Genomic DNA, 24,311 nt, shown 5'->3' with positions numbered 1-24,311 from the left:
AGATTCATACACTTTACTCCCTCTCTGCCTCTATCACTTGAAAAGTGCTCACAACCTCTCAAAAAAGCCCTCCCCAGAAGTGCACTTTTCCAAAGACAGAATACAGCGATGCTCCCAGGTCATCCAGCACTTGCCTCATAGCAAAGGAAACCCAACCAAGAACAGAATTAACATGAGGACAGAGCAAATAGAATCACAAAATCGTTAAGGTTGGAAAAGACCTCCGATATCACCAAGTCCAACCGTCAACCCATCACCAGCATGGCCGCTGACAGAATCATGAAGGCTGGAAAAGATTTCCAAGACCATCAAGTCCAGCCCCGACCCATCCCCACCACGCCAGCTAAGACATGCCTCTAAAATGGTTCTGTGATTGTATTCTGTAACTCTGAATTCAACTTCATCCAGGTGACCACAGAAGGTGTGCAAAGATCACTTTTCACAGCCCATCTGGTGTCATGTGGCCAGAACTCTTCTGGATACTAGAGCCATTTGCAAAGAGCACCGACTGCGCAAATGCCGCCTACTGGATGCAACCAAATCAATGTAGAAGCTTCTGCAAAACCACAACTACGCTACAAAACACCTCGGGAAATACAGGAAATATATTTAGGGTAAAATCCTACAGAAGCTAGTACTGATAATTAATAAAAACTCAGATGCAATGTAATGCAATACTGTGAATTTTGTACCTAGAAGCACGTAAAAATTAACAAGGCACATGAGGCAGGAACGTGATATGGAAACTTGAAAACCTTCTTTCACTAGTGAGTGCGTCTTGAACTCGTTTTCAGCTAGGCTGATGCCCCAGAAAACCTTTCCAGCATTGAGAAGCAAAGCCAAATGCTGATCGCTGTCCTGGAGGTTGCACTGGGGCTGCAGCATTACTCATCTTTGGAAGCCAGTTGAGGTTCTTGTTTCCCTCTCCCACTGCTTTTTCTGATCTGAGGCTGATGCAGTGGGAGCATTCCCATCCATGTTTTCTCACAAATTCAGCGTACAAACACAGAAGAACAAAAACCCTTCAGCTCTCAGGCCTACATCCTGCTGTACAGGGGGGATCCAAACCCTCCTTACACGTCTGAAAACAAACCTTTGGAAGACTGCAAGGAGAACTGAAATTTCCCCCATTTCTGCTCCTCCCTGCTTCTTTGTCATGGTTAGGAATGGTGGCACCAAAATGAAAGAAGACAGTTCTTCTCTTTGATGTTCTCAACAGAAGCTGGAAACAAAAGGAATGCAAGCACTGTCCTAACAGTGCTACTACCTCTGCAAAAGTGGAATGTTTCGGGTGACTTAGATCAGTGTGAATGAATGTGGATGCCAGTTCCCAAATCTTTGGCAGCTATTTGGACATGTCCAGGATTACTGAAAAACACCATATCAAATGTCTTATCTCCTACATCAGCATCAGAAATCTCCTGTTGCTGAATTCTTCGGAGCCATTTGACAAAACTTCATTCATCACCGCCACCAATATATGCACGATCTGAACCCTTTAACTACCTGCATCTCTCTTCAATGGAATTTCTGGACATTTCTTCGCTCCACTATTCTTCTGGGGTGTTCATGAACCATCTACTGCTCAAACTGATGAAGTTCTTTAAATGTTTCAGTTCTTAAGGCACTATGCAGTTCCAGGGAGATACCCCAGTCTCTCTTCTAGACACCATGTACATCCATTAAACATTTCAGTGGAAGAAGTCAGTAACCCACAACATCCAAAAGGAAAAAAGATGTATATATTCTGATGCTTCACTCCAGACATTCTGCTTGGAACATCTGAATCCCAATTACCAATCTATATTCTAGCTGCAGCCAGCACTTTCCACTAGCTGAATCTGAATTCAGCCCTGGGGTCACAGCTCCAGCCTGCTGATTTGCTATGAGAGATGATGAAGAGGACTTCTGCATAAGCCAAAATGCAGCACTGGTGAGAATCCATGCTTTAATTTGACAAATTGGAAGATGGTTTGAATCAGTACCATATGTTTGTTATTTTCCAAGTGAATAATTCTCTATATTTAGGCAATAATTACACATTTTACTGAGCTGCCTTCTCCAGCCAAAGTTCATCAAACACTGTCTGGCAAAGCAAAATAGACAAAAGTGCAGCACCAGGTGGACAAAACAGAGAAAATGCACATTGCCCTGCATGCTGCAGTGACAATGTCTTATGGAAGCTTTTGGAGAGCTGTTGTACACCCTAAGACACTCAGCATGTACTATAAAGTATCTGACTTAAGCAAAACATTTTAGTCTAAGCCAAAGATTGGCTTACATGAGCATAAATTCTGATTTTAACTGTAAACTATTAAGTTATATTCAATCTGACATTCATTTTATTAGCATTCTCCTGAACTCTTCAGGCAAGCTATAAGAACATTTATCTTTTTAGCCCCCAAACAATGGCTTATTTACATACTGATAAAAGAACACAGTGCCCTCCCCAATACTGATTAATTGCCAGAAATGACGTCTGAACCCCTCAGACTCTGAATACACTGCTGCTATGGAAATGTGTGAAAGTAATTCTGTTCCAATTCCATCTCATGGGAATGTGGGCTCATAAGCATTCAATTAAAACTAATTCCATTTGATCAAGATGTGCTTTAGGTTCACATGTTAATGCGGTAGGATGCATCTAGATCGTGTCTGTGACAAATTTTTTACCAGGGTGAGAGAAATCTTAACTATTATATAGAAAGAATATAGCTCTTGTAGCTTTTCCCCCTTCATTGTTTTGTCCATGAGAACGCCAGGTTCTGGCAGCCTGAGCTGTTGTGCACTATTTGGATGAGCTCACCACGGGGACGGTACCTGAGATGACGGTAGTTGTATTAATACTACCTCAACATGCCATCTTTTAACGAAAACTGTAGGACAGCCACGCCAACATAACCCTGCATGGGAATCTTCCTGCAACTTGGATTTTCATGCCAAAAGCAGCCACCCCGATCTGCTGTCTGACACAAACCTTAGGAATTCCCCCTGCGACATTTCCTCCTTCGAGCCCAATGGCTCTGGATGCACTTGGACCTATCTTTTAGGAAGGCATCCAATCTCATTTAAAAATTCCAGTCCTGGGAAGTCCAGAACATTTGTTCAACTATTCTGATGAATCATCCACCGCGTAAAAAGCTCAAACCAGTCTGAATTGGTTTTAGTCTGAATTGGTTTTAGCCTGAATTGGTTTTGCTTCAATTTCCAGCTACTGGAACACAGTATATTTCTGCATTCTGAACAGAAGGGCCCCCTATTAGCAAATTTCTTTACCCTTAACATCCTGAAATATTTCCAAGTAAACTCATAAAACTGCCTAAGCCAACTTCAAGTCAAGTCAATACTTTTCGGGCCTTTTATCCCCAAATCGTGACCTACGTGATGAAATTCTGCCTGCTCGATGAAAATACACCTTGCTGGCGTCAAGCCTGGTTGGGTACTTTCTGGCATCAGCAGTTTTTCCCCTTCACTGACTGCTGCTTCCCTAAAAACAATGCTTACAACACAATAGGGTAGGAGTCAATGAACCAGTGCATGGGGGTTTCTAGCCGACAGGCAACCAGTGAGTAGCATCCATTTGGGCTCTATTTTGAGACCCAGGTGATTTCTCACCACCACATGCCCACAGCATTGATTTCCTATCTCAGTGGTTTCTTGATCAATATGCTGTGCAGTACAAAGATGACTAATTCATAACAGAATTATTTATAAACAATTTCCTTCTGCCAGTCACTCAATGTTGAGCGTAAAGTGATCCTTCCATAATTAAAAAACTCTCCACGAAAATCACCAGCAGCCGACTGAAAAATGACAATCCAAAAGCAATAACACATTAAACTGTAGTAACTCAGACCTCTGCAGGAACTCCTATTTTTGTTGGGGTTCCGTTCCAAAGGAACATAATGAAACGAGCTGATTTATTTATACTCCATTGCAGTGGCCAAAGCCAAAGCCTCATCTCCTGACCTGTGAGCCCAGAGCAGGAACTGAGCCCACACAAAAAATCTTCAGTGAAGCTCAGAGGAGTTTCCATAAGAACCTACAGGCTGCTCTACAGACATCTCAGCACAGCGATGTCATCAAACAAGCCCGCATCCTCAAGGAAATATTGACACAGCCTCACTATCTTTTTCCTTTATCAATTTTTGCTCATCTTTATTTTATTTACTTCTTGTGTTAGTTAATTAAATTGCCACCTGCATCATGGTCTACCTACAGCTAACCCGTAACGATGCTCCATAATAACGCAGTGATACAGAAACCTGTGGCTGCTCCTAACTCTGTTCCCATCATCTCCAGCAGGATGCAGAGCGGTGTGCATAGAGCACTGCGGGCAGCAGAGAGGGAAGAAGGGAAGGAGGGCTCGAGGCAGAGCACTGGGAAGCTCCACCAGTGTTTGAGGCATAGTGCAGAACCTTACCAAACAGTCCTACGGAAAAAAACCCTCTTATTGGTGTTGTCAACAAAGGGCAGCAAGGCTGTTTATGGCAGGGAAGCGCTTAGATTCAACAATTTTAGGCATTTCACTGCAGAAATAAAACTCGGTTGAAAAAGAAGAGATTTCATTTTTAAATTAAATGATCTACCCTTTCCAAAATAGCTCATTCTCGGGATAAATGGAGCTATTTCTGCTCTGTGACAGGTCCAGACTCTGCCATGGTCTTCATTCTACTTCAAGTCCTGTGAGGCAGGTGAGGTTACTCATCGAAAGTGAGAAACATCACAGCACTGGCCAAAACTTAAAAGCCTTTTAGATAAGGTGCAATGACTACATCGTAAATTTTCCCGCTTCTCTCCCAGATCTTTACTGAGTTATTTACTATCGAAGCTTTTTCATAGGTCCTGAGCATAGTTCGGTGAGCAGCCCAGCCTGATTTGCAGAGCACACGCACTTACAGCATCATTTTTCCTGCAGAACTGGCATTTCGTCACCTTTGGAACCTCCTTCAATCTCAGTCTGCTCTCATGGGTTAAACTCCCAGGGAAGGAAGGAGGTTCAATAATAAACACGCCTTTCTCCCCATCTTCCCTTCAGAGGCTGACGTCAAAGAAAATATGTCACCTGAACAGCTTTGAGGACAATAACCGGACACTTTTCCCATTTTTTCCCAATGCTGGGAAGACAGGAGATGCAACCCAGCTAAGGAGGACCAGCTGGCTTTAGGCAGAGCTTCACCGTGGCACTGCGGCTACAGAAACGTTCCTGCTCCTCAGCAGTGTTTGCAAAGTGAATCTCCAAGGCTCTGATCCGCAGAGGCTGCGCATTCTTACAGGAATGCAATTGCACAATCCCTTTGACTCTGGTGGCACGGGAGGGATATGGTTGCAGAGCTCATCGGCAGCAGGCTGCGGATTGCACGCCCAAACTGCTGCAAGGAGCATCAAGACCTTGTTGGCTATGTTCTGCTGCTCGAGCAAACTTAGAATCAAGTAATAAAAGATACACACAATGGGTAAACTGCGTATTTGACATCACTGTTCTTTGCCTTTCTTTGGACAAAAAACCTAATTCCAGTGAAGCCATACAGCTTTTCCTTTTGCCCTCCTGCCTCACGAACGGGTTTCCTCAATTTACAAGGCTCAGCAAACGGAATTTTCCTGCTTTCACACACAGAGTGTCAAGCTAGCGATGAAAATAAAACTGCCCTGCATTTGTTCAGCTTTCCAAAACCCATCACTGCTTGCACTGCCTACTGCCAGCCCATGCACCGAGCTAGTTTCCTTTTCAGAAATGATGACCTGTGATTAGAACAGACACGGAACACAGACATGAGGATTAAAACGTCACACACTGAAGGTGCCAGTCAAAAGGAAACCACCAAAGGTGTGAGTGGGGGAGCACATTTCACATCATGAGGCAAAGTGACTACAGCAATCAATACACAGCACAGCTACAACTGCATATTAGAAAGGAGCAATGGCAGATTACCATCCCAGAGTCTGTATTTATGCTATGCACAGCACAATAAAAAGGGCATCGTGTCTCCTCTGTTTTATCATTTAGAAAAGCCACCAGAAGCAACATGGGCACTCAATTCCAACCCAGGCCACAACTGCTGCTGCTGCAGATAGATAAATAGGTAGATACCCTTTGTCCTTCCCCTCCACCCCACCTTTAACCAGTGTCAGCTGTTCAGTGAGCATGGGATGAGCAGTGCCCATAGATCTGACAGGCCCCAGCATCACGCACAAATCCATGGTGGCTTGGAAGAACAGCACTGATCAGGTCAAAGTTTTATGGTTTTTACCAGGAGCGCTGCAAAATGCATGCAAAGGGAGGGCTGTGACCCATAAATCACTGTCATTCGTTACTGTCAGCATTTAGAGGAGAGATGGAATGCATAAACTACTAGCAGGATGTTCACAGGACAAAACAGCGCTGCAATTAACACTGGATGCAGCAAAGTTTCATACTAGTAAACTCTCTCCATTGGTCTCAGTATGGGGTGCACCCAGATGCACTTCTTGCTCTAAGAACCTCATAAGCTCGTTATATGAAAATGGTTACAGGGTTATCACTGCTGCCTTCATCCATGAAGCCACCAAAGATTTTGGTGTGAACTGCGCTCCTTAAAATTATTCATCTTTAAATAATGTCTTTGAAATCCGATGGATTTTGCCTGCTTTCATACTGCACTGCTCCAAATTAATCTGGAGAAGGCCCCAGGGATTTCCATCTCCTGTTGAGATCCCTCAGTGTAACTCTCCATCATTAAGTACCACTAATGACATTCCCTTTGTACCAGAAGAGCTATTTCAGCTCGCATGCAATATTTCCTTCCCTTGACAATCAAGCTGGTTTTACTTATGTTCACTGTGTGGTTTGCTGCTATTGTATGCTGGTTAGCTGGGAAGATGCATTTCCAGCCTGGGTGCTTTCCATCCTCTCTCCAATGTTGCCACATAACCTTTTCCTTGTTTTCCTAAAACTTCTAGCATTTTGGTTAAAATACTTAATTATCCACAGCATCAGCAGTGAGGTAGTAAAATTCAATTTTTACTTGGAATAAACATCTTAAAGGAAATATTTGGGTATTGTACCTAGAATTCATTTAATTCCTCCTATATTTTACAGTTTCATGGAGCATCCACAATTCTGCACCATGAACTTTTATATTGTCAGCGTGGGCTAATGGACTCTTGCAGTTCTTCTCATGTGGTATAAGCAAAATTGATAAGGAACATCAAAAAGCAGATCTCTCTTAATTTGTCATTAAATGCCACGATATGAAATTTCATCATTCCCATTCTTGAAAAACAATTCTTATACAGTAGTACTGAAATAATAAGCATAAGGGAAGTACTGGACACATTTAAGACAGCTTCTGTTGCTGCACTAATTCCAAACAAAGCACACAGCTGCATGGAAGCTTTGTGAATCACAGCTCACAGTTCTTATGTCATAGCTCTGGAAAAGGGTTAAAATATTTTCACTCTTAATACAAAAAGGATTTAAAACTTCCAAAAGCCACATGTTAATTTCATAATTTGTGCTCAGTCTTTGATGGCAGATATTCTGAACGAGAAAAACTGAATCAGAACTTAATCTGAATCAGATTAAACTTCCATTTCTACCACATTTTTAGGACACATACCAAAGATGCCATAAAGACACAAAGCACCCCTTCCCCATTCCACATCACCCATCACTCGGAACATGCACAGAGCAGGCACAGAGCATGCAGCATGCAGTAAGTGCAGAGCAGAGGTTAATAACCTGGCAGCATAGGATCTGAGAATGTGAGAACAAGTTAAAGACAAGAGTTCCTCTCCATTGTCACTGAGGGTCGAGAAGCAATGCTGCAGCGTGGAGCAGTGTGAGTGGGGGAAATACAGTTTGTCCAAGACATAGACATATCTCCGCAAGTGGCGGCAGGTATAACTGAAAGACAAGGGTAGGGGAGAAAACAGAAAGACAGGTATTGTTCTTTAAGAAAGCTAATTCATGTTTTCTATGTTTTGTGCCAAGAGTCAATGAAAGGCGCCTAAGAAAGCAACAGAGCAGCCTGTTGTTACACTGGGAGATGGATGAGCCAGCTCTCCATGAGCATGAGGATGCTCCCACCAGGCTGTGTACTGACGCCATCGCAGCCTAAGGATCTCTTGCATGGAGTGCCCTTGGACTCATCACTTTCACTGACTTTGGAATGAAGAAATCAGCACTTGACTTCTAGTCTACAGCCTCCTTTGCAGATCAAAACCCTCTTTTCAGTTTCATAGGTTAAAACTCAGCCAAAAAATTTTCCATCCCCATACGAAGATTGCAAGACCAGCTGACCCTTGGGTGCAACCAGCAGGCCCCTAAGCCTAACACTTTATCAGGACCAATATCCCTAATTGGTTTGGTTTATACAGCATTCACCACTCGGTTAAAATAATTACCTACCTGTGCTGAGAAAGTTGAGGAACACAAAGATTTGGGGCAGATCGCGTGCTTTCTGCAAACGAAGTCAGTATTTCCTACTAACTTTCAGTAGAGGAAGCAGCTGCTGGGATGCAATTTCTTAAGGCACTGCATCTCTCTCTGACCACAACTGTAAATGCTGTCAGCGTGCTGTGAGCAGTGCAATATCCAATTACTGGATAGGACAGGGAATGTACTACAGAACACTGTAATACAACAGAGCTGCCCCTTCAGCTGCCCACTGAGGCCACAGGCTTTTTTCCAACACCAGATTAAAGATCATCTTTGAGAACGTTGTTGCTCTGAAGATTTAAACCATCATGAGTCGATTACTTATATTTAGTTGTTCTAGTATTTCACCACTCGTTACTAGGAAAATTGTACAGTATTTCAAGCCGTAAAAATCTCATTCCATCCATTTCATTCTGTTAGACTTTGGTCAAGAAGCTGAGACCTTCCCCTAATATCACTTACCCTCCATACCCAACAGTTTCCCACTCATAAGAATGAAACTTGATCCTTGAGTGAGATGATCACATTTGGGTTTAACCGTCAAAATGAATGGGAACAGTATGTGATGGGAGGAGGAATTCCCAATAATGTCACAGAATCATGGAACGGTTTGAGCTTGAGGGGACCTCAAAAAGATCACCTAGTTCCAACCTCCCTGCTGTGGGCTGGTTGCCAGCCACCAGCTCAGGCTGCCCAGGGCCCCATCCACCCAACCAGGCCTTGAACTCTCCCTTCAAATACTGGAAGGTTCTGATGAGGTCCTCCTGGAGCCCTCCCTCCCCCCGACTGAACAAGCCCAGAGGTCTCATGTTCTGCTGGGACAGCACAGTGTGAGGCTGTGGATCCTGTCCCTACTTCCAAAGGTGATCTTGATTACTGAAAGGTACGACTTCAACTGATGCCGTGAGTAGCGCAACCCTGTGCACTTGGTCCGCTGCCTTGTGTTACAGCCACAGGACCAGCACAGCTCACATTACATTAAAGATCAAGCGTTTCTATCTAGCATTACATCCCTTCTCTAGGCTGCCTTGTGTTACAGCCACAGGACCAGCACAGCTCACATTACATTAAAGATCAAGCGTTTCTATCTAGCATTACATCCCTTCTCTAGCTACGTTACAGTTCCAACAAATCTGAAAAAGAGATACTAAAGAAAATTAGGAACATCATATTTGATAGATGGTAGAGTGTACATAATATTTATGTACTTCCTTTAACCCAAGGACCAAATTGTACCTCACAGTGCATCAAAATACCATTCCAGAAGAAATCTGTATCTCCTCTAATAGAAAGTAAGAACTGCTTGATCAGCACTTTGAATACTGATAACAAAACATTACAGAGTGTCAAGCTCTAATAGCTACAAAATGGTGCCTGGTTATATACATTTGGGAAAACAGAGTATAACTGAATTACCCTAAATTATAAAGATATTATATATATATATTCATGTGTACATATGTATTTTTACATAACAAACTTTGGTTCCTGTTTTTTGAGGCACTGAAAGAAATAGAGCTCTTCTAATGTATACATATTACTATAGCTACATTCTCAACACATTTAAACTTATTAAAGAAGAAATCTCACATGCCCCATTAAGCCTTAAACTATGCACATTCTTTGTATTTAACAGCCACTGCTAAGTGACAATCAAAAGAAACCCCCCAAATTTTCAAATCCAAATCCAGGTTAGCAACAATTCTTTGGAGGCTAAAGAGATAGGAACCTTGATCAGTCAAACATCCATCCCTACCACCAGGTCATCTGTGATTCCCTAGCACAAACTGGTTTGGAATAGAGCATGAGAACAATAGGAACTCAATGACACCGTTAGGATGGGATCAAGCCAAAGCTTCAGCCAAAGTCCTCAGTTGTGCTGATGGAATCTTTCATTGGTGCTTTGATGTCAGGGGTAATGGAAGCCAGAACATGGCATTTAGAGGTCTCCAGGGGTTTGCACCTGATGTGTTTATTTGGGGGTTTCTGGTCTGTCTTTTTCCAGTGCAGCTCAAAAACTTCTGCCAAGGACAGCAGGTGGGGAATTGAAACAGAAAAACAGAATGCAACACCAAAACCAGCACAGGAAAGGCTTACTGGGAACCATGAAGAATGCACATTTTTTCATAAAAATACACCTGAAGCACTTTGACACAGAGAATCTGACATCCATGAGCAGACCAATAAGCTACCTACAGCACAAGTACTGTTTCCTACTCAGCTTTCCAGCAGCTGCAAAAATGTTTCCTTGCCTGACTCCGGCATTGCTCAGTCTTGCCCAGAGACAAAATATAAAACCAGATGGGAGGAAGACTGGGTACTGTTGGGCAAATACAGAAACAACTAAAAAACATCAAATCAAGCTCAATCACAGTCAACTACAACACTCTTAGAGAAAATAAACAATTTCCGAAAGAGAATTTGCTGAAGGTCACTATGGGGTCATGAGGGGCTGTAGGGCCATGAGGAGCTGTAGGACATGAGGAGCTGTAGGGCCATGAGGAGCTGTAGGATATGTGGGGCTGTAGGACATGAGGGGCTGCAGGGCCATGAGAGGCTGTAGGACATGAGGAGCTGTAGGACATGAGGGGCTGTAGGGCCATGAGGGGCTGCAGGACATGAGGGGCTGTAGGGCCATGAGGGGATGTAGGGCCATGAGGGGCTGTAGGACATGAGGAGCTGTAGGATATGTGGGGCTGTAGGACATGAGGGGCTGCAGGCCATGAGGGGCTGCAGGGCCATGAGAGGCTGTAGGACATGAGGAGCTGTAGGACATGAGGGGCTGTAGGACATGAGAGGCTGTAGGAGCAGGTCTCCCCTCAGACTCCTCCTCTCTGGGCCAAACAAACCATTGGACCTCAGCTGCTCCTCACGCACCTCACCCTCCATCTTTGCAGCCCTTCTTTGGATGCTGTCTGATAATTTTGTGTTCTGTGCCCAAAACAACACCAACAATAACGAATTTGCTGAAGATCTCCCATACTCGCACTTTTTCATGCTCTTCTGAAGAAAACTGAGCCTCCCTAAACTGTCCCATCCTGTGGCCAAAGCATCACCCTAACTTGTTGCATGCAGAACGTGAAGGAAGTCCCACTTGTCCATCAACTTGATGCAGTTTCTCTCACTCGTCAATTAAATACGTCAATAGGAAGCAGAGCTAAATCCTTACAAAGAAAGATGAAGCAGAAGGACACGTGGGCTGCACGACAGCCATCTGACACAGCACAGTGGGAAGAGAAAGCTGTCACTGGTACTTGTAAATTTTTTGGTTCAGGTGATCACCACACTTCAGATTTTTAACTTGGACTCCATGCAGTCCAAGAGGTGTACGTAAGAGTATAGGTACAGACTCAACACTCAGCAAAACGGAGAGTTAAACAAGGGGTGAAATTGGTGATATGCTTACAGTGGTTTTTTAACCAAAACTTTATGGGCAGACTTGTACAAGACAAGAACACCAAGCAACTCATGCAGAGCCACTGCCGTCCCCATTTATTTAAACCAGAAAGTAAATACTTTCCCAACTGAAGTCAGCTGAAATTTTAAAATAAATGTATCAGACAAAAACATCAACAGCACCAAGCCAGTATTTTTATAACAACACAGAAGTGAAGCAGACTGGGCAGGGTATAGAAGAAATACAGAATTCACGGAGCCCTCCATAAATACAAGATGGTCTGAAACAACATATACAAGATTCAGAAGACAAATTCCCAATGCTAATGGCTAAGTAACTGCAATTCATAATCTTTCTCTCAGTGCATGCCAGATTTTATGAAGGGTATAAATCTTCAACATCATTGAGAAAAAGTACGGTCTTGAAGACATACATACCATATGCATTAGCTCAGAGAAACTAGATTAATCTGCAGCAATAAAAAAAGCCAATTTTGCTAAGCCTGATTAAATATCTAGGTCACATTGTTTCTGAGGCAGAATGTTAAAAATGCACACCACACAACACAATCTTCTGCTAAGTTGGAAGACTTAATCACTAGAGTTTCAAAAGGGAGCTATGCTACAACATGACTCTATGGGGAAGCCAGCATGAAATCATTTTTATAAAAAACAATGAAGTACAAGCTAATTAAGCTTCAGCGCATGGTAGTCAGCCTCCCAGACTATCTTTGTACATGCAGGGAGAATGTTGTGATGTGCCACAAAGATTTTACTCCTGTTCATGTCAGACAACCTATACTCCAGGAAGTCCTACTTGTCATTAGTCTCGTGTTCCCAAGGACAAATGCAACAAAAAATGCATTCTACACCCACTCACATCTAAGGAGAGGGTAACAATAACTTACTCAATTGCCCCATCTGTAAACACAGCTATTTTATTCTCTGCCTAAAATATTATTAATGTCGTTTTATATAGTACAAACAGCAGAAATGCAACCCAGCAAAAGCAGACTTGCCTTCCTGCCAACAGAAAATAACAATACAAAATTAGGATCTGGGACAAATTTTCAGTTCTGCTAAATGGTCTGCTATTTATGACACTATGATCATAGAATGGCTGGGGTTGGAAGGGACCTCTAAGACCATCTGGTTCCAGCCCCTTGCTGTAGGCAGGGACACTTCCCATCAGACCAGGTTGCTCACAGCCCCATCCAGCCTGGCCTTGAACACCTCCAGGGAGGGGGCATCCACAACATCTCTGGGCAACCTGTGCCAGTGTCTCACCACCCTCGCAGTAAAGAATTTCTTCCTAATATCGAGTCTAAATCTGCCCTCTTCCAGCTTGAAACCACTTCCCTTCATCCTGTTGCCACATGCCCTTACAAAAAGTCCCTCTCCAGCTTTCCTAGAGGAAAAGCACCACCACGGCATATCGTACCAAAGAAAACTGTCTAAGTATTACTTTTTTTGGTTTAGTACTGAAGAATATTACAAATGACTAGCACGCATGAATCAACAACAGAGAGGTGGTGTGAGGTGGGTATCTGCCGCGGCAGGGGTAGCACAGCCGAGCTGCTTAACACGCTGTTGGAGCTGGTACTGGGGATACAGGAGATCACACTGGCCTTTCACAGTTTATACTGGAGCACTTGAAGCAATTCTTCCTTTTTCAGCCAGTTTCAGTATTTTTTTTTCTTCTTATCTTAGAATGGTAATTAGGACTGAGAGAGACCCTGGGAGGTCCCTGATACAATCCCCTGCTCCAGTCAGGGTTAAAACTGAATTCAGGTCACATCAGCATTTTGTTCATTTCTAGGGTTAAGGGTGCCAAAAGAACACAGAATGGAGAAGCACGGACATTACTTAAATACTTCAGAAGAGATCCTTTGTGATAACGCATCACAGACAGAAGTTCCCATGCTCCAATGAGGCACTCTGCCACAGCACTGACCAAATGCACACAAAGGGCTTATGAGAGGAGTACTGGGTTCATGAACAGAAGTACTTATAGTGAAGGAGGACAAGGAAATTAAAAAAAAAATTCTGCAGGTAATTGATAGACTGTAAATCACATCACAAATACGAAATTCTTGCTGCCAAATTACCTCTGTAGAGATGAAGCTGTGTGATGAAGAACGGGATGATTTGTATATTAGGACCAGACACAAGGAACTGATGATCCTTAACAAAAAAGGTATGAAAGACCTGGGATTATTTCATTGGTGCCAGTGTTTGGGACACAGAATGAAGTCTTTTGTCACCTAGACGAACCATTCCTTGGAAGACACATGTTCAAGAACTGTGCAGATGGCATTAGAGACATGGTCAGTGAGCATGGAGGGGCTGGGCTGGGGTTGGGCTTGGGCATCTTGGAGGTCTCTTCCAACCTTAGTGATTCCATGGTCAGCTCCAACTCTGCAGTCTGCGTGAAGCTGCAAACCTCCCATGGAAGGAAGCCTCCAGGGCAGAGCAGGAGGGCACTGCAGCACTGCTCACCTGAACCATCGCCTGTTTCACAACAAGATCCCTCCAGTCTGAGCCCATGTAAATTGTGGTATTTGGCGAAAGAGCTATTTGTGGACCCAAGAGTACAATTAATGAGTTACAGAGACATGTCTCTACACAGCTTCGCAGCCAATTTATTCATTCATCGTGGAGCTAAGTGTATTTACTATACCTAAAAGCCTGTTCTTTCCTCAACTTGCTGTAGGCCACGACCATTAAAAAGGTTGAGTCATTCAACGGTTATAAAGACCAGTTGCACTTTAAAGTAGCTAAATCCTGATTCTTTCTTCTGCACCTATAGTTTCATCCTCCACTTTCAAGTGTCAGATGTTTTCAAGCACAGGATTTCACTTCTGAGCCATGTAAAATAAGGTGAAAGCATATGGTGGTGGGAAATACCGTGACTCAAGTTCTTATGGACTCAAATGGGTTTTGTCCTCCTAAAATCAGTTCAAAAGCCTGCCTGACAACGCACACAGCCGCGGTGTCCAGAAGCAAAATTTCTGTGTGTGGTATAGATCTGTTGCAAAAAAAAAAAAAAAAAAGACATCTTCACACACCAGGAGAGAGAAACTGCAAACCTGGAAAGTGTTACCCATGGTTAATGGCATCAGTTGCAATGCGGAATAAGCAGCAGCTGTACAACAACAGAAGCCATGATTTAAAATCAGTGCTACGTTATTTTATATTTATGCCCACTTAAAGCCACAGCACGGTCTTCGTCTATGAGATAAAACCTTGTTAGTTTTTGCTCATTCATCCATCCAGATCATAGCTGACAGTTATTTACCCCAGAGAGAACATCTCTAAAAAGGAAATAGTACCTGCTGTACCTGAATGAAGCAGTTATGAGCCAAGCAGCTCGCAAGTGAAGACAGAGGACAGGTTCAAGCAAGTTATTGTCCTGAGTCACTTTGCAGTTTGTTTTGAATGGAACATATTTATGGGACAATGTTCCTTAGAAGAGATAACAAAGACAAAACTGCAGAGGATATTTATTGGTACAGAACAAACTTTTTCAAATTGCAAAAACTGTAAGGTTCACTTTTCATTAGATCCCCAATTCCCCCAAAATATAGTAGGATAAAACCCAATAAAGGTTTTCAGGGCATTTTCTTTTTTTTCCAGGCCAGCTAAAAGAAGTCAGAATTGCACTAGCAGGACTGGAATAACGCTGATAGCTTTCTCGTTTTTGCTTCTTATCAAGATTAAATCCACAGAAAACTGAAATGACACTAGATTCTGAGGGCTAACAGTGATGAAAGATCTTTAACAGCAAAAAACCAAAGATGATAATGGAATTCATGGCTGTCAATCAAATGTATTCCTTCAGATCTTTAGCCCAGAATGTGAAAAGTAAATCACCTCCATTGGAAATAAGGAAAAATACTAAGGTCATTTTACGTGCAAGCTTTTCTTCTGGAACTTGCTAAAAACAAGACTTCGTGTATTTCTAATCTTTGTTCTGCCATGTAGTAATTAGTTAGCCACGAGTAAGATCTGTTTCGTGGAGACATCACACTTCTGGTTATCTGATTATTTTGAACACCTCAACACATTATTGAAGTTCAACTTGCAAACTGGGGAAAAAAGGAGAGAAAACAAAACAAAACCGAAATACTTTCCAGAGAAGCTATTCTGGAGGCATTTAAGAGGCTTGTGGATGTAATGAGACACGGTTTAGTGGTGGATGTACTAGCGTTAGGTGAAATAGGTATCAAGATTTCAATGAATTTCAGCTCTATGGCCAAGATTTTGTGCTAATTCTTTACCCAGAGGGTGGTGAGGCCCTGGCACCGCTGCCCAGAGCTGTGTTGCCCCATCCCTGGTGGTGCCCAAAGCCATTGGGGAGTCTTGGGCTGCCTGAGCTGGGGGGGGGCATGCAGCCCACAGCAGGGGTGGGGCTGGGGGTCCTGAGCACTTCTAACGGCATGCAGGGCGCTCAGCTGCTTGTGCCAGATGGAGGATGATGGCATTACTGTCCCATCAGGAGCCCCAGCAGGACCCACCAGGCTTAAACCAAATTCAAGGATATTTCCATGCTGGAAACAGCCGATATCTGCCTAAAGCCTCAGCTCCATATGTTACACCCCAGCACAAACAGGCCAACCCCACGGAGCACTCCCCTTTCTGTTAATGTAGCATTCTGATGTCTGCTCACAACTACACTCAACACACACCAACAGCGTGTTCCATTTCTTTTAAAAATTAGCTTACATTTACTTTGCTATCAGCAAGACATTTGACACTCGTATTCTCGTTTCCTTATCTGAGCAATGGTCATCTCCCCTTGTTTGTCACAGCTTTTCCTGCTAATTGCAATGACACTTCCCCATTTTGGCAAGACTGATCAGCTTATCATCCTCTCCACTGCTCATCTAGGTCAGCAAGCTGCTAACAAGGCCAGCATATGTTGCTTTTATTTAATACTGGTGAGATCTTTACAAATTGCTTTTCTCTCTCAACAAAAGCACTCCAGAGATTCTTGAACCTCCACTGAGGTTGGAAAAGACCCCTACGATCCCCAAGCGCAACCCCAACTCATCCCATCACGCCCACCAACCATGTCCCCAAGTGCCACATCTCCGTGGTTCTGGAACAGCTCCGGGGACAGTGACCCCACCACTCCAATGCAGCCTGAGCCAGTGCCTGACCAGTCTTGTGGAGAATCAGTTTTTCCTAATATCCAGCCTGAACCTCCCCTGGTACAGCGTAAGGCCATTCCCTCTCATCTTATCATACCTGGGAAATGTCATGAAGGCCCTTTTCTGAAAAGCCATTTGTTTTCACTCCCCTTGGGACATCCCATAAGAATGGGAATTATAATTTTTGTACCATACCGCATCGGGCAGAAAAAAATCTCATTCTAAAGCAGTTTCTCAGAAATAGAAAACCATTTCTATCCAAGATAGATAACAACAGGTTCTCTTCTAACCCGCAACGCTAGAGAACTATTTCAAAATGGAGAAGCGTCAAAAGCACAATGCCTTTAAGGCTTCTAGTTCTTATTACTGAAGCAATGCCATCAAGTTCTGCAGCCTTCCATTCTGAAGGGAATTTTGAGGTAAAATCAGAGGCATCCAGCACGTAGCAAATGCCGCCAAAGCCAAGGTGACAAAAAATCGACACAAATATTCATAGCAGCAGATGAACCAGGCAGAGTGTTGTATATAGGACGTTACCACCTTAAAGTGCTGCTGGGATGGCCAGATGGTCTTCTACTCTTTTAAAGCAAACACAGGAAATGATAGCTGAGTTGCAGGTAAGCCATCCGAAGCCAAACTGCTATTTCTATTCATTGCCCTCTGTTCCTTTTTCCTTTTCTTTTGGTTACTAAAACGAAGGGGAAAGCTCACGCTCAGGGGATTCAGCCTTTAACAGCTCTGGTCATGGTGCATTTATTGGAAGAATACAGTTCAGAACTCCATCTTCCACTGATGTATATGAAATCAGGCTTTTCCCATACGATGCCTTGTAGGGTCAAACAGTCGCACCCCTAAATTCAGAACAGTCCTAAAAATCTTTGTATCTGAAAAACAGTTCTGATTTAACACCATTCACTCCACTGCTGCAAGAAAGAGGCAAGAAATATGGCTTTAACAGAAATACTGCATACTCTGTTCATTCATTTATTTTGCTCCATGCGTACACCTCATTGAAAATCTGAAGTTCTGACTGCTCTGAAATTTTACCATTTACAAATGAGACTCCTGTATGAGAAGCAACTTTTTTTTTTTTTAAGTTGTTAAAAGAGAATTAAATCAGAAGCCAAAGGGCTTTGAAGCTTTTCTGTAGCAACCTGACCCTTTTTTTCCAGTTTTTCTCCTTATGAAATTCCTTTGATTTGGGTACCTCGGTTGCACCAGCGTTCTGCACCAACTGCCCCACTGTTCTGCAGGAAGCTGGATGCTACAGGGCTGCCTGAAAGCACCTGAACATCAAAGGGCACAAAGAGGCAGGAAAACCAGAACGATCAGTGCAAACCACACCGGGGAGGGACGTATTCATCTTCCTACCTGGGAGCAGGCTGGGGAGTTTCGAGCCACCAATTACATCTCATTATGGCTAACGTAAAGAAATTTTATGAAGCAGTTGGTAAATTCTAATTTCATCACTTTTGCACACTACCGATTTCGGAATTTTTGGTTGAATTTGGCCTTTAATCAGGTCATGCTGTTGCACGGTGTTTTGCCTTCTTGGCAGAAGAAGGGCAGCCTGAAGAAGCAGTGCCTGTCCAGCCCAAGTGTCTGCTGCTTCTACGTAGAGATCCTGCCTGAAGCAAGGGTAGATTTGGAGTAAAGATAAAGCAACACAAACAAGCAAAGCAAAAACAAACAAACAAAAACCACACAATCCCAACCTCCAAACCCACATCAATGCAACTCACTGCTAAGGAACAAATCACAGAACGAAACTCTTCTGATAGTGCTTTTTTGCTTTAGAAATCAAGTTGTGAAGTCAGGAGAGACTTCAATTTTCCCTCAAAGCCATAAAGACTGACAGCTGTATGCGCAGACCTGATTAACAAACACACTGCAAACTCATCACCATTCTGCCAGACACGAGACATGAGAAATGATTAATTTTCTCCTTGTCCCTAATTTATAAAAACAGCAACTGATGGTCTAGGGGAAAGCAGAGGCAAGTAACACGCTCTCTTCAGAGCAATATAAAGTGACAGTTGACAATACGGCCAATTAATCTGATTGCATGCAGCCTATAAAAAGGTGGTCATATAGAACACTGAGAGGTCTTGCACTCCATCAAATTATTTTGGGAGCATCACAAAGATGTGTCACGCCATGAAGACGGTCACTGAGACATCTGAAAGGAAAAATTAACCACTTTAATATGGAACAGTGGGAGCTAAACAAAATCTGAAATTACAAGCTCAGCTCATATTTATATTGCAACCAAACCCATTCCTGGGTAACCAGTGACAGGACAGAGATAGGACAAGATGTGATGGCCTCAAGTTGTGCCGGGGAGGGTCAAGCTGGGGATTAGGAGAATTTCTTCTCAAAAAGAGTGGTCAGGCACTGGCACAGGCTGCCAGGGAGCGGTGGGAGCCCTGTCCCTGGAGGTGTTTAAGGGAAGGGCAGATGTGTACATAGGGACATGGCTGAGCGGGCACTATGGGTGGTAGGTGGGCGGTTGGACGGGATGATCTTAGAGGTCTTTTCCAACCTCAGTGATTCTAGAAACTGAAATGATTCAAAATCGTAAAGATGGAAGAAAGTTCATGGCAAACATTTCTGTAATTCCCTTCTTAATTTCACGTTAGTGCTGCAATCATAGAAGGTATTACTTAGGGCCTTCATGGAAAACCGGCTGATGAACCCGAAATCACTGGAGTCTCCATGTGCATTACTGCGTATTTGAGCAAAGCAGCTAGGCGGCTGCACACACAATAATATAAATGCAGTAATTTAAATACGCAGACACGTGCCCCTACTATTAAAATCCAGAGAGCTCTTCAGGAAGAAACCAGATTAAAAGAGCAGTGCTGTGGGAAATACATTTTGCATTCATTCCATACGCATTCTTTTTGCAGCACCAACTCCGGTACAATTTTTTTCTCATCCAGAATGAAATTTGCTGATTGATACAGCTTAGTATCATAGAATAACATAATTGTTTGAGTTGGAAGGGACCTTCAAAGCTCATCTGGTCCAACTCCTAATTATTACCAAACACACTGCATACGCAGTACACCATTTTACTGAAATTCAGACATTCCACTTCCAGATTACACTCCATCAAAAAACATCTTTAACTGAGCTCAAAAGGTGCAGTTTCAAGTAACATCAAGCACTTTTATTCTTAAAGGACCCAATTCTGGAGCACTGTCTACCGCGTCTCCGGGATGGCCAAAGAGATCAAGAACACACAACAGATAAAATTGTGCCATCTTTTGGTATTTCTTTTAATTTTCTGAAGTTGTCTGATGGAGAGAAGTGCAGCTGATAAATCACCCAGAGCAGCTCACACAGCCCTGCTCGTAAATGGCTGTTGTGACAGGGTGAGAAAAAGGGGAAAACGAGCCCCATAAATCCATATAATGCTCAGTGTGCATGCCTAACTAGTGAGGTGTATGGCAACCTCTAGTGGTCCTGCTTAGAAACCTCTGTGTCTGCACAGAAAGCAGCAAACGTTCCTATAGATGAAGCCATAGAGGGAGAGGAAAAACGTTCACCTTACATAACCAGTCTCTTTTTGCCAGTAGTTTCCTAGAATGACACAGTGATGGGATGTCAGCGTGTTGCTGCCCAGGGGAAGGACCTCTCCTTCCTCTCCATGCATATAGTAGAGTTAAAGCAGACCAGTTCAACCAAGTGACCAAAGGAAAATCCTGCCCTCTCTGCAGCTCTGTCACACTGCCTTGGCTGTGCTTTGTCGCTCCTCTGGCACTCCAATCATTTGTGACGATAATGGCTTCAACACAGATTTATTTGTTTATCCTTAAAGCCTAAAAATATAATTTAAAGATACCACAAACATCGGCACTTTACAAGCAGGATAGATGCAGTGCAGCACAACATCCTTGGCACTCCGCTAATGAAAGAGCTCCGTGTAATTAACAAGAGACCAGTAGTAACAGTGGGCAGACAGGAAGGATTTCACTGTACAACACAAAGTCGTGGCAATCTACAGGAAAGGACATCCAACCTGCAATGAATGCTGCCCTGCTTCTTGTTATAAAGCGTCTTTGACATCTGTTTTTCTTTCCAGCAGATGCTGGTGATGAATTCACACCAATCTGTCCATTCTCATGCCTGCTGGAATGTGAAACAAATTACCCAACATTATGGAGCTGGATTTTGCTGAGTTCCTACGCGTACTGCATTGAATATTCTCCACTACTTCCTTCACAGACATCATCTTCAGAATTTAAAACACTTGCAACTTCTGCTCAGAAGAGGATTAGGAAAAAGCTTGCACAGAGAGGGAATTACTTCTCTCACGAAGAAAGGAACCACTAGAGCAGCTAGTGGGGCTCCAGTGATGACTGCCCATTCAGTTACACTGCTAAACAGATTTTAAGTTGTGTCATATCCTAAAATACTAAAATGCATATATCCCAAAATACCTGGTGATGAAGCAGGCTTTTCCTTCACAGAAAGACCTTTTTCATTAAGGATGCCGTGGTTTATTCTCTCAGAGATGTTTGTGCTCTGATGATAGAACCAGAACAACAATCTGAAGTATATTCTGCTTTGGGATCATGGAGCAGGTTGGATTTAATAACGGCGGCATGAACACTGAGTAAGAGTGGACTCAATGATCTCTAGAGGTCCCTTCCAATTCCTACAGTTCCGTGATTCATTAAGGTAGGGAAAGGAAGAAGAATATATGCCTCAAAATATTAAACTTTAATGAAAATGTATGCATTGGTATTTATCCGATTGCTTTTAATACATTTTTATTGTAGGGTCTTTTGATTTGTAAGCAATCACAACGACCGTGACAAATTAGATCACAGTCTTGGTGGCCATTTTTTGCCTGTTTTCTAGACATACAGCTTTCCAACTGCAGAATAAGATCTTGAGTGAATTATGATCAAAAATGGAGGAAGAAAAATCAAATATAATCCCTAACCCTCCTCTTCTCATTCTGTTTGTGTTTCAAATGTAATCTCCTTCATTCCAGTTTCTACTGCACAGTAATACGGAGCATCCAGCAACAGAAAGGCAGAAGTTTAGAAACAATTGTGTGGCATATCTCTGAGCTATGTAATAATGTCACACTGCAGATGCTATATACCATATTGCCTTTCTAGTTTGCTTCTTCAGCTGATGAGTATGTCCACTTTCTGTACCTGTCTTTACATCACTCCAGCATTATTTCCAGAACAACACAGCCAACCCTGCCAGCAGCCAGCGGCTGTAAGTCTCAGGTGACACCAGAACCATATATTCCGTACAAATTTTAGCACAATTCTTTCACAAGCAGCAGTGCTGCAGCCACAATTCCACTACACGTGTTGAGGCAGATGATGAATAGGGCACACCAACTTCATGGCAGGCTGTTGAAATGTTGCATACGAGGAGAGCAAGAGAATTTCATCAGGTTACACATCCTCCCTGGGGTCGTGGACAGGTGTCAAACATGAACGTCAGTGTGCCCCAAAGATGCCTTGAGAAGTGGTGCAAAGTGCACGGAAGGAGCTACGATTTCAGAGGCCAATGCCTGCAAGTGCTTAGAAAGCTCAAACTCCACCCTTCTGATTTGAGAAATGAGGAGTGCAGGTATGCAGGGCGATGTCTGAGATGTGTGGCAGGAAAATAGCTCAAGTTCACGTTCTGAACACTCACTGTCACAGGATTCTAGCAGGATACAAACGTGCATTTCCTAAAGAGAAGGAACTAGGAGAGAACGAAATCCTAACTGAGCAGAGGTTTAAAAATGAGCTGTGTTTTCTGTTAACCAAGTCCTTTACGAAGCATACAGGCACGCAGTTATCATTTCTTATTTCTGGCACGCTATCTGCACTGACAAGCACTATAGAAGTTTATGCCAGATTGCATTCATAAGGACCTTCCCAATTTCCCCTGGAGCACAGAGCAGGGCTGGCTGCCAGGATGAGCAGGATGCCCCATGTGCAATATCTCCCTTCACAAATGGTCTAGAGCACAGTAAAAATGGGAAGAACCAACTCCTGAACCTCCTTCCCCAGCTATGGCCCTGCCCTAGAACCAGAGCACATGAAAAGTATCACGTAGGGTTTATTGTCCATGCTTTCAGCACCCATCACAAAATAACCACTACATTCTGTCTGACTTAAGAAATAAATCTGTTGTCAAATGCGCAAGAAGAAATAAAGCAAGTTGAAAATCCAGTTTGCATAGTACTTGACTGCCAACCGAGTGCATTCCTATAACGTGATGCATGACTAAAAGAAGTCTAACTTATTGAAATTCCCAAAAACCTTCAAGCTTAAAGGCTGTTACTGAGCATTCTGTTATGAGAAACAGAAGAAAGAGTTACTCAGGTAGAGATACTCACATTTTGCGCTTTCAGAACAGACCCAAATAGAAAGAAAATAAAATTAATTCTGCTATTCTTCAGTTATTCTGTTATCATTTCAGCTATTAAGTTCACCAGCATTACGGCACAGAAAATTCAAGTCCCTCTGCTCCTGAGATTCAACAAGGTTTAAGGAGAAGTTTAAGGAGAAGTCCACTTCAGAAGTTTCATATTTACCTGATGATTCTCTGCGCAGCATACTGATGCAGTGAACGGAACTGTGCTGACATATTGGCTAGGGCTGCCAGGCAATTTGTGTGCAGGTATTTGTCCTGTAGGGAAGAAAGGGAAAAAAAACCAACACATCAAACTGTCCTTTTCATATACAGTGATAACTGTTGCAGGAAACCACTCAGAGGACTGATATCCATTATTTTAAAGGCCATGGTCAAAAGCTCACAGGAGAACTACAAAGCACATACATGCAGTGATGTTTTAAACACTTTCCTTTAGGTATAAGGCTTGTACGAGTGATTTGACACAGATTTCAGGGTGTACATACGTATCTATATGTGTATGCCTTCATAACTTTAGCAAATAGATTTACAAAACATCAAAGGGGTAATAAATACTGAAATAAATTCTCCTCTTCCTTTATCTCTCTCCATTTCATAGTCCTATCTTAACATTTTCTGCTTCGTAACCCATTTCTCTACTAATTCTCTCAAAATATTCCATATGTCCTACTATATTACTACTACTACCAAATATTACTGACTGATACTATTACTACATATTACTACTACAACTATTACTACATGATAGTTAAAATTTCTGCTCTCCTTTTAGCATCCTAGAGGACGCTGTGCCCAGAGGAGCATTTAAGTGATGGCCCTATCAAAGCTAAGGGTTTTCACAGAAGGAACCGACACTACCAACGGATCTTGGCTGCAGGCAAGTAAACATGCTCGGTACATGCACGGGCCACTGCTCAAAAGGGAAAAATAAATAAATCTTAAAT

General features: G+C 42.9%; 1 protein-coding gene across 5 annotated transcripts in view; it reads right to left on the bottom strand.

Moving 5' to 3' along the window:
• DYM (dymeclin) overlaps positions 1–24,311 on the bottom strand; it is a 162,945-nt gene that overhangs the window by 57,798 nt on the left and 80,836 nt on the right. For 4 of the 5 annotated variants that reach the window (XM_021379772.1, XM_021379773.1, XM_021379774.1 and 1 more), the window contains exon 13: positions 23,528–23,622. In XM_021379772.1, the coding sequence (XP_021235447.1) occupies positions 23,528–23,622 (95 nt within the window). Of the gene's footprint in view, positions 1–18,373; positions 18,597–23,527; positions 23,623–24,311 lie in introns of those variants that run through there. The other variant, XM_021379776.1, reaches the window with a different exon arrangement.

This window comes from Numida meleagris, chromosome Z (assembly GCF_002078875.1).
Source record: "Numida meleagris isolate 19003 breed g44 Domestic line chromosome Z, NumMel1.0, whole genome shotgun sequence".
NCBI classification, from domain to species: Eukaryota; Metazoa; Chordata; class Aves; order Galliformes; family Numididae; genus Numida; species Numida meleagris.
The sequence above is the reverse complement of the archived record's forward strand: the minus strand, read 5'-3'. Positions and strand labels throughout refer to the sequence as shown.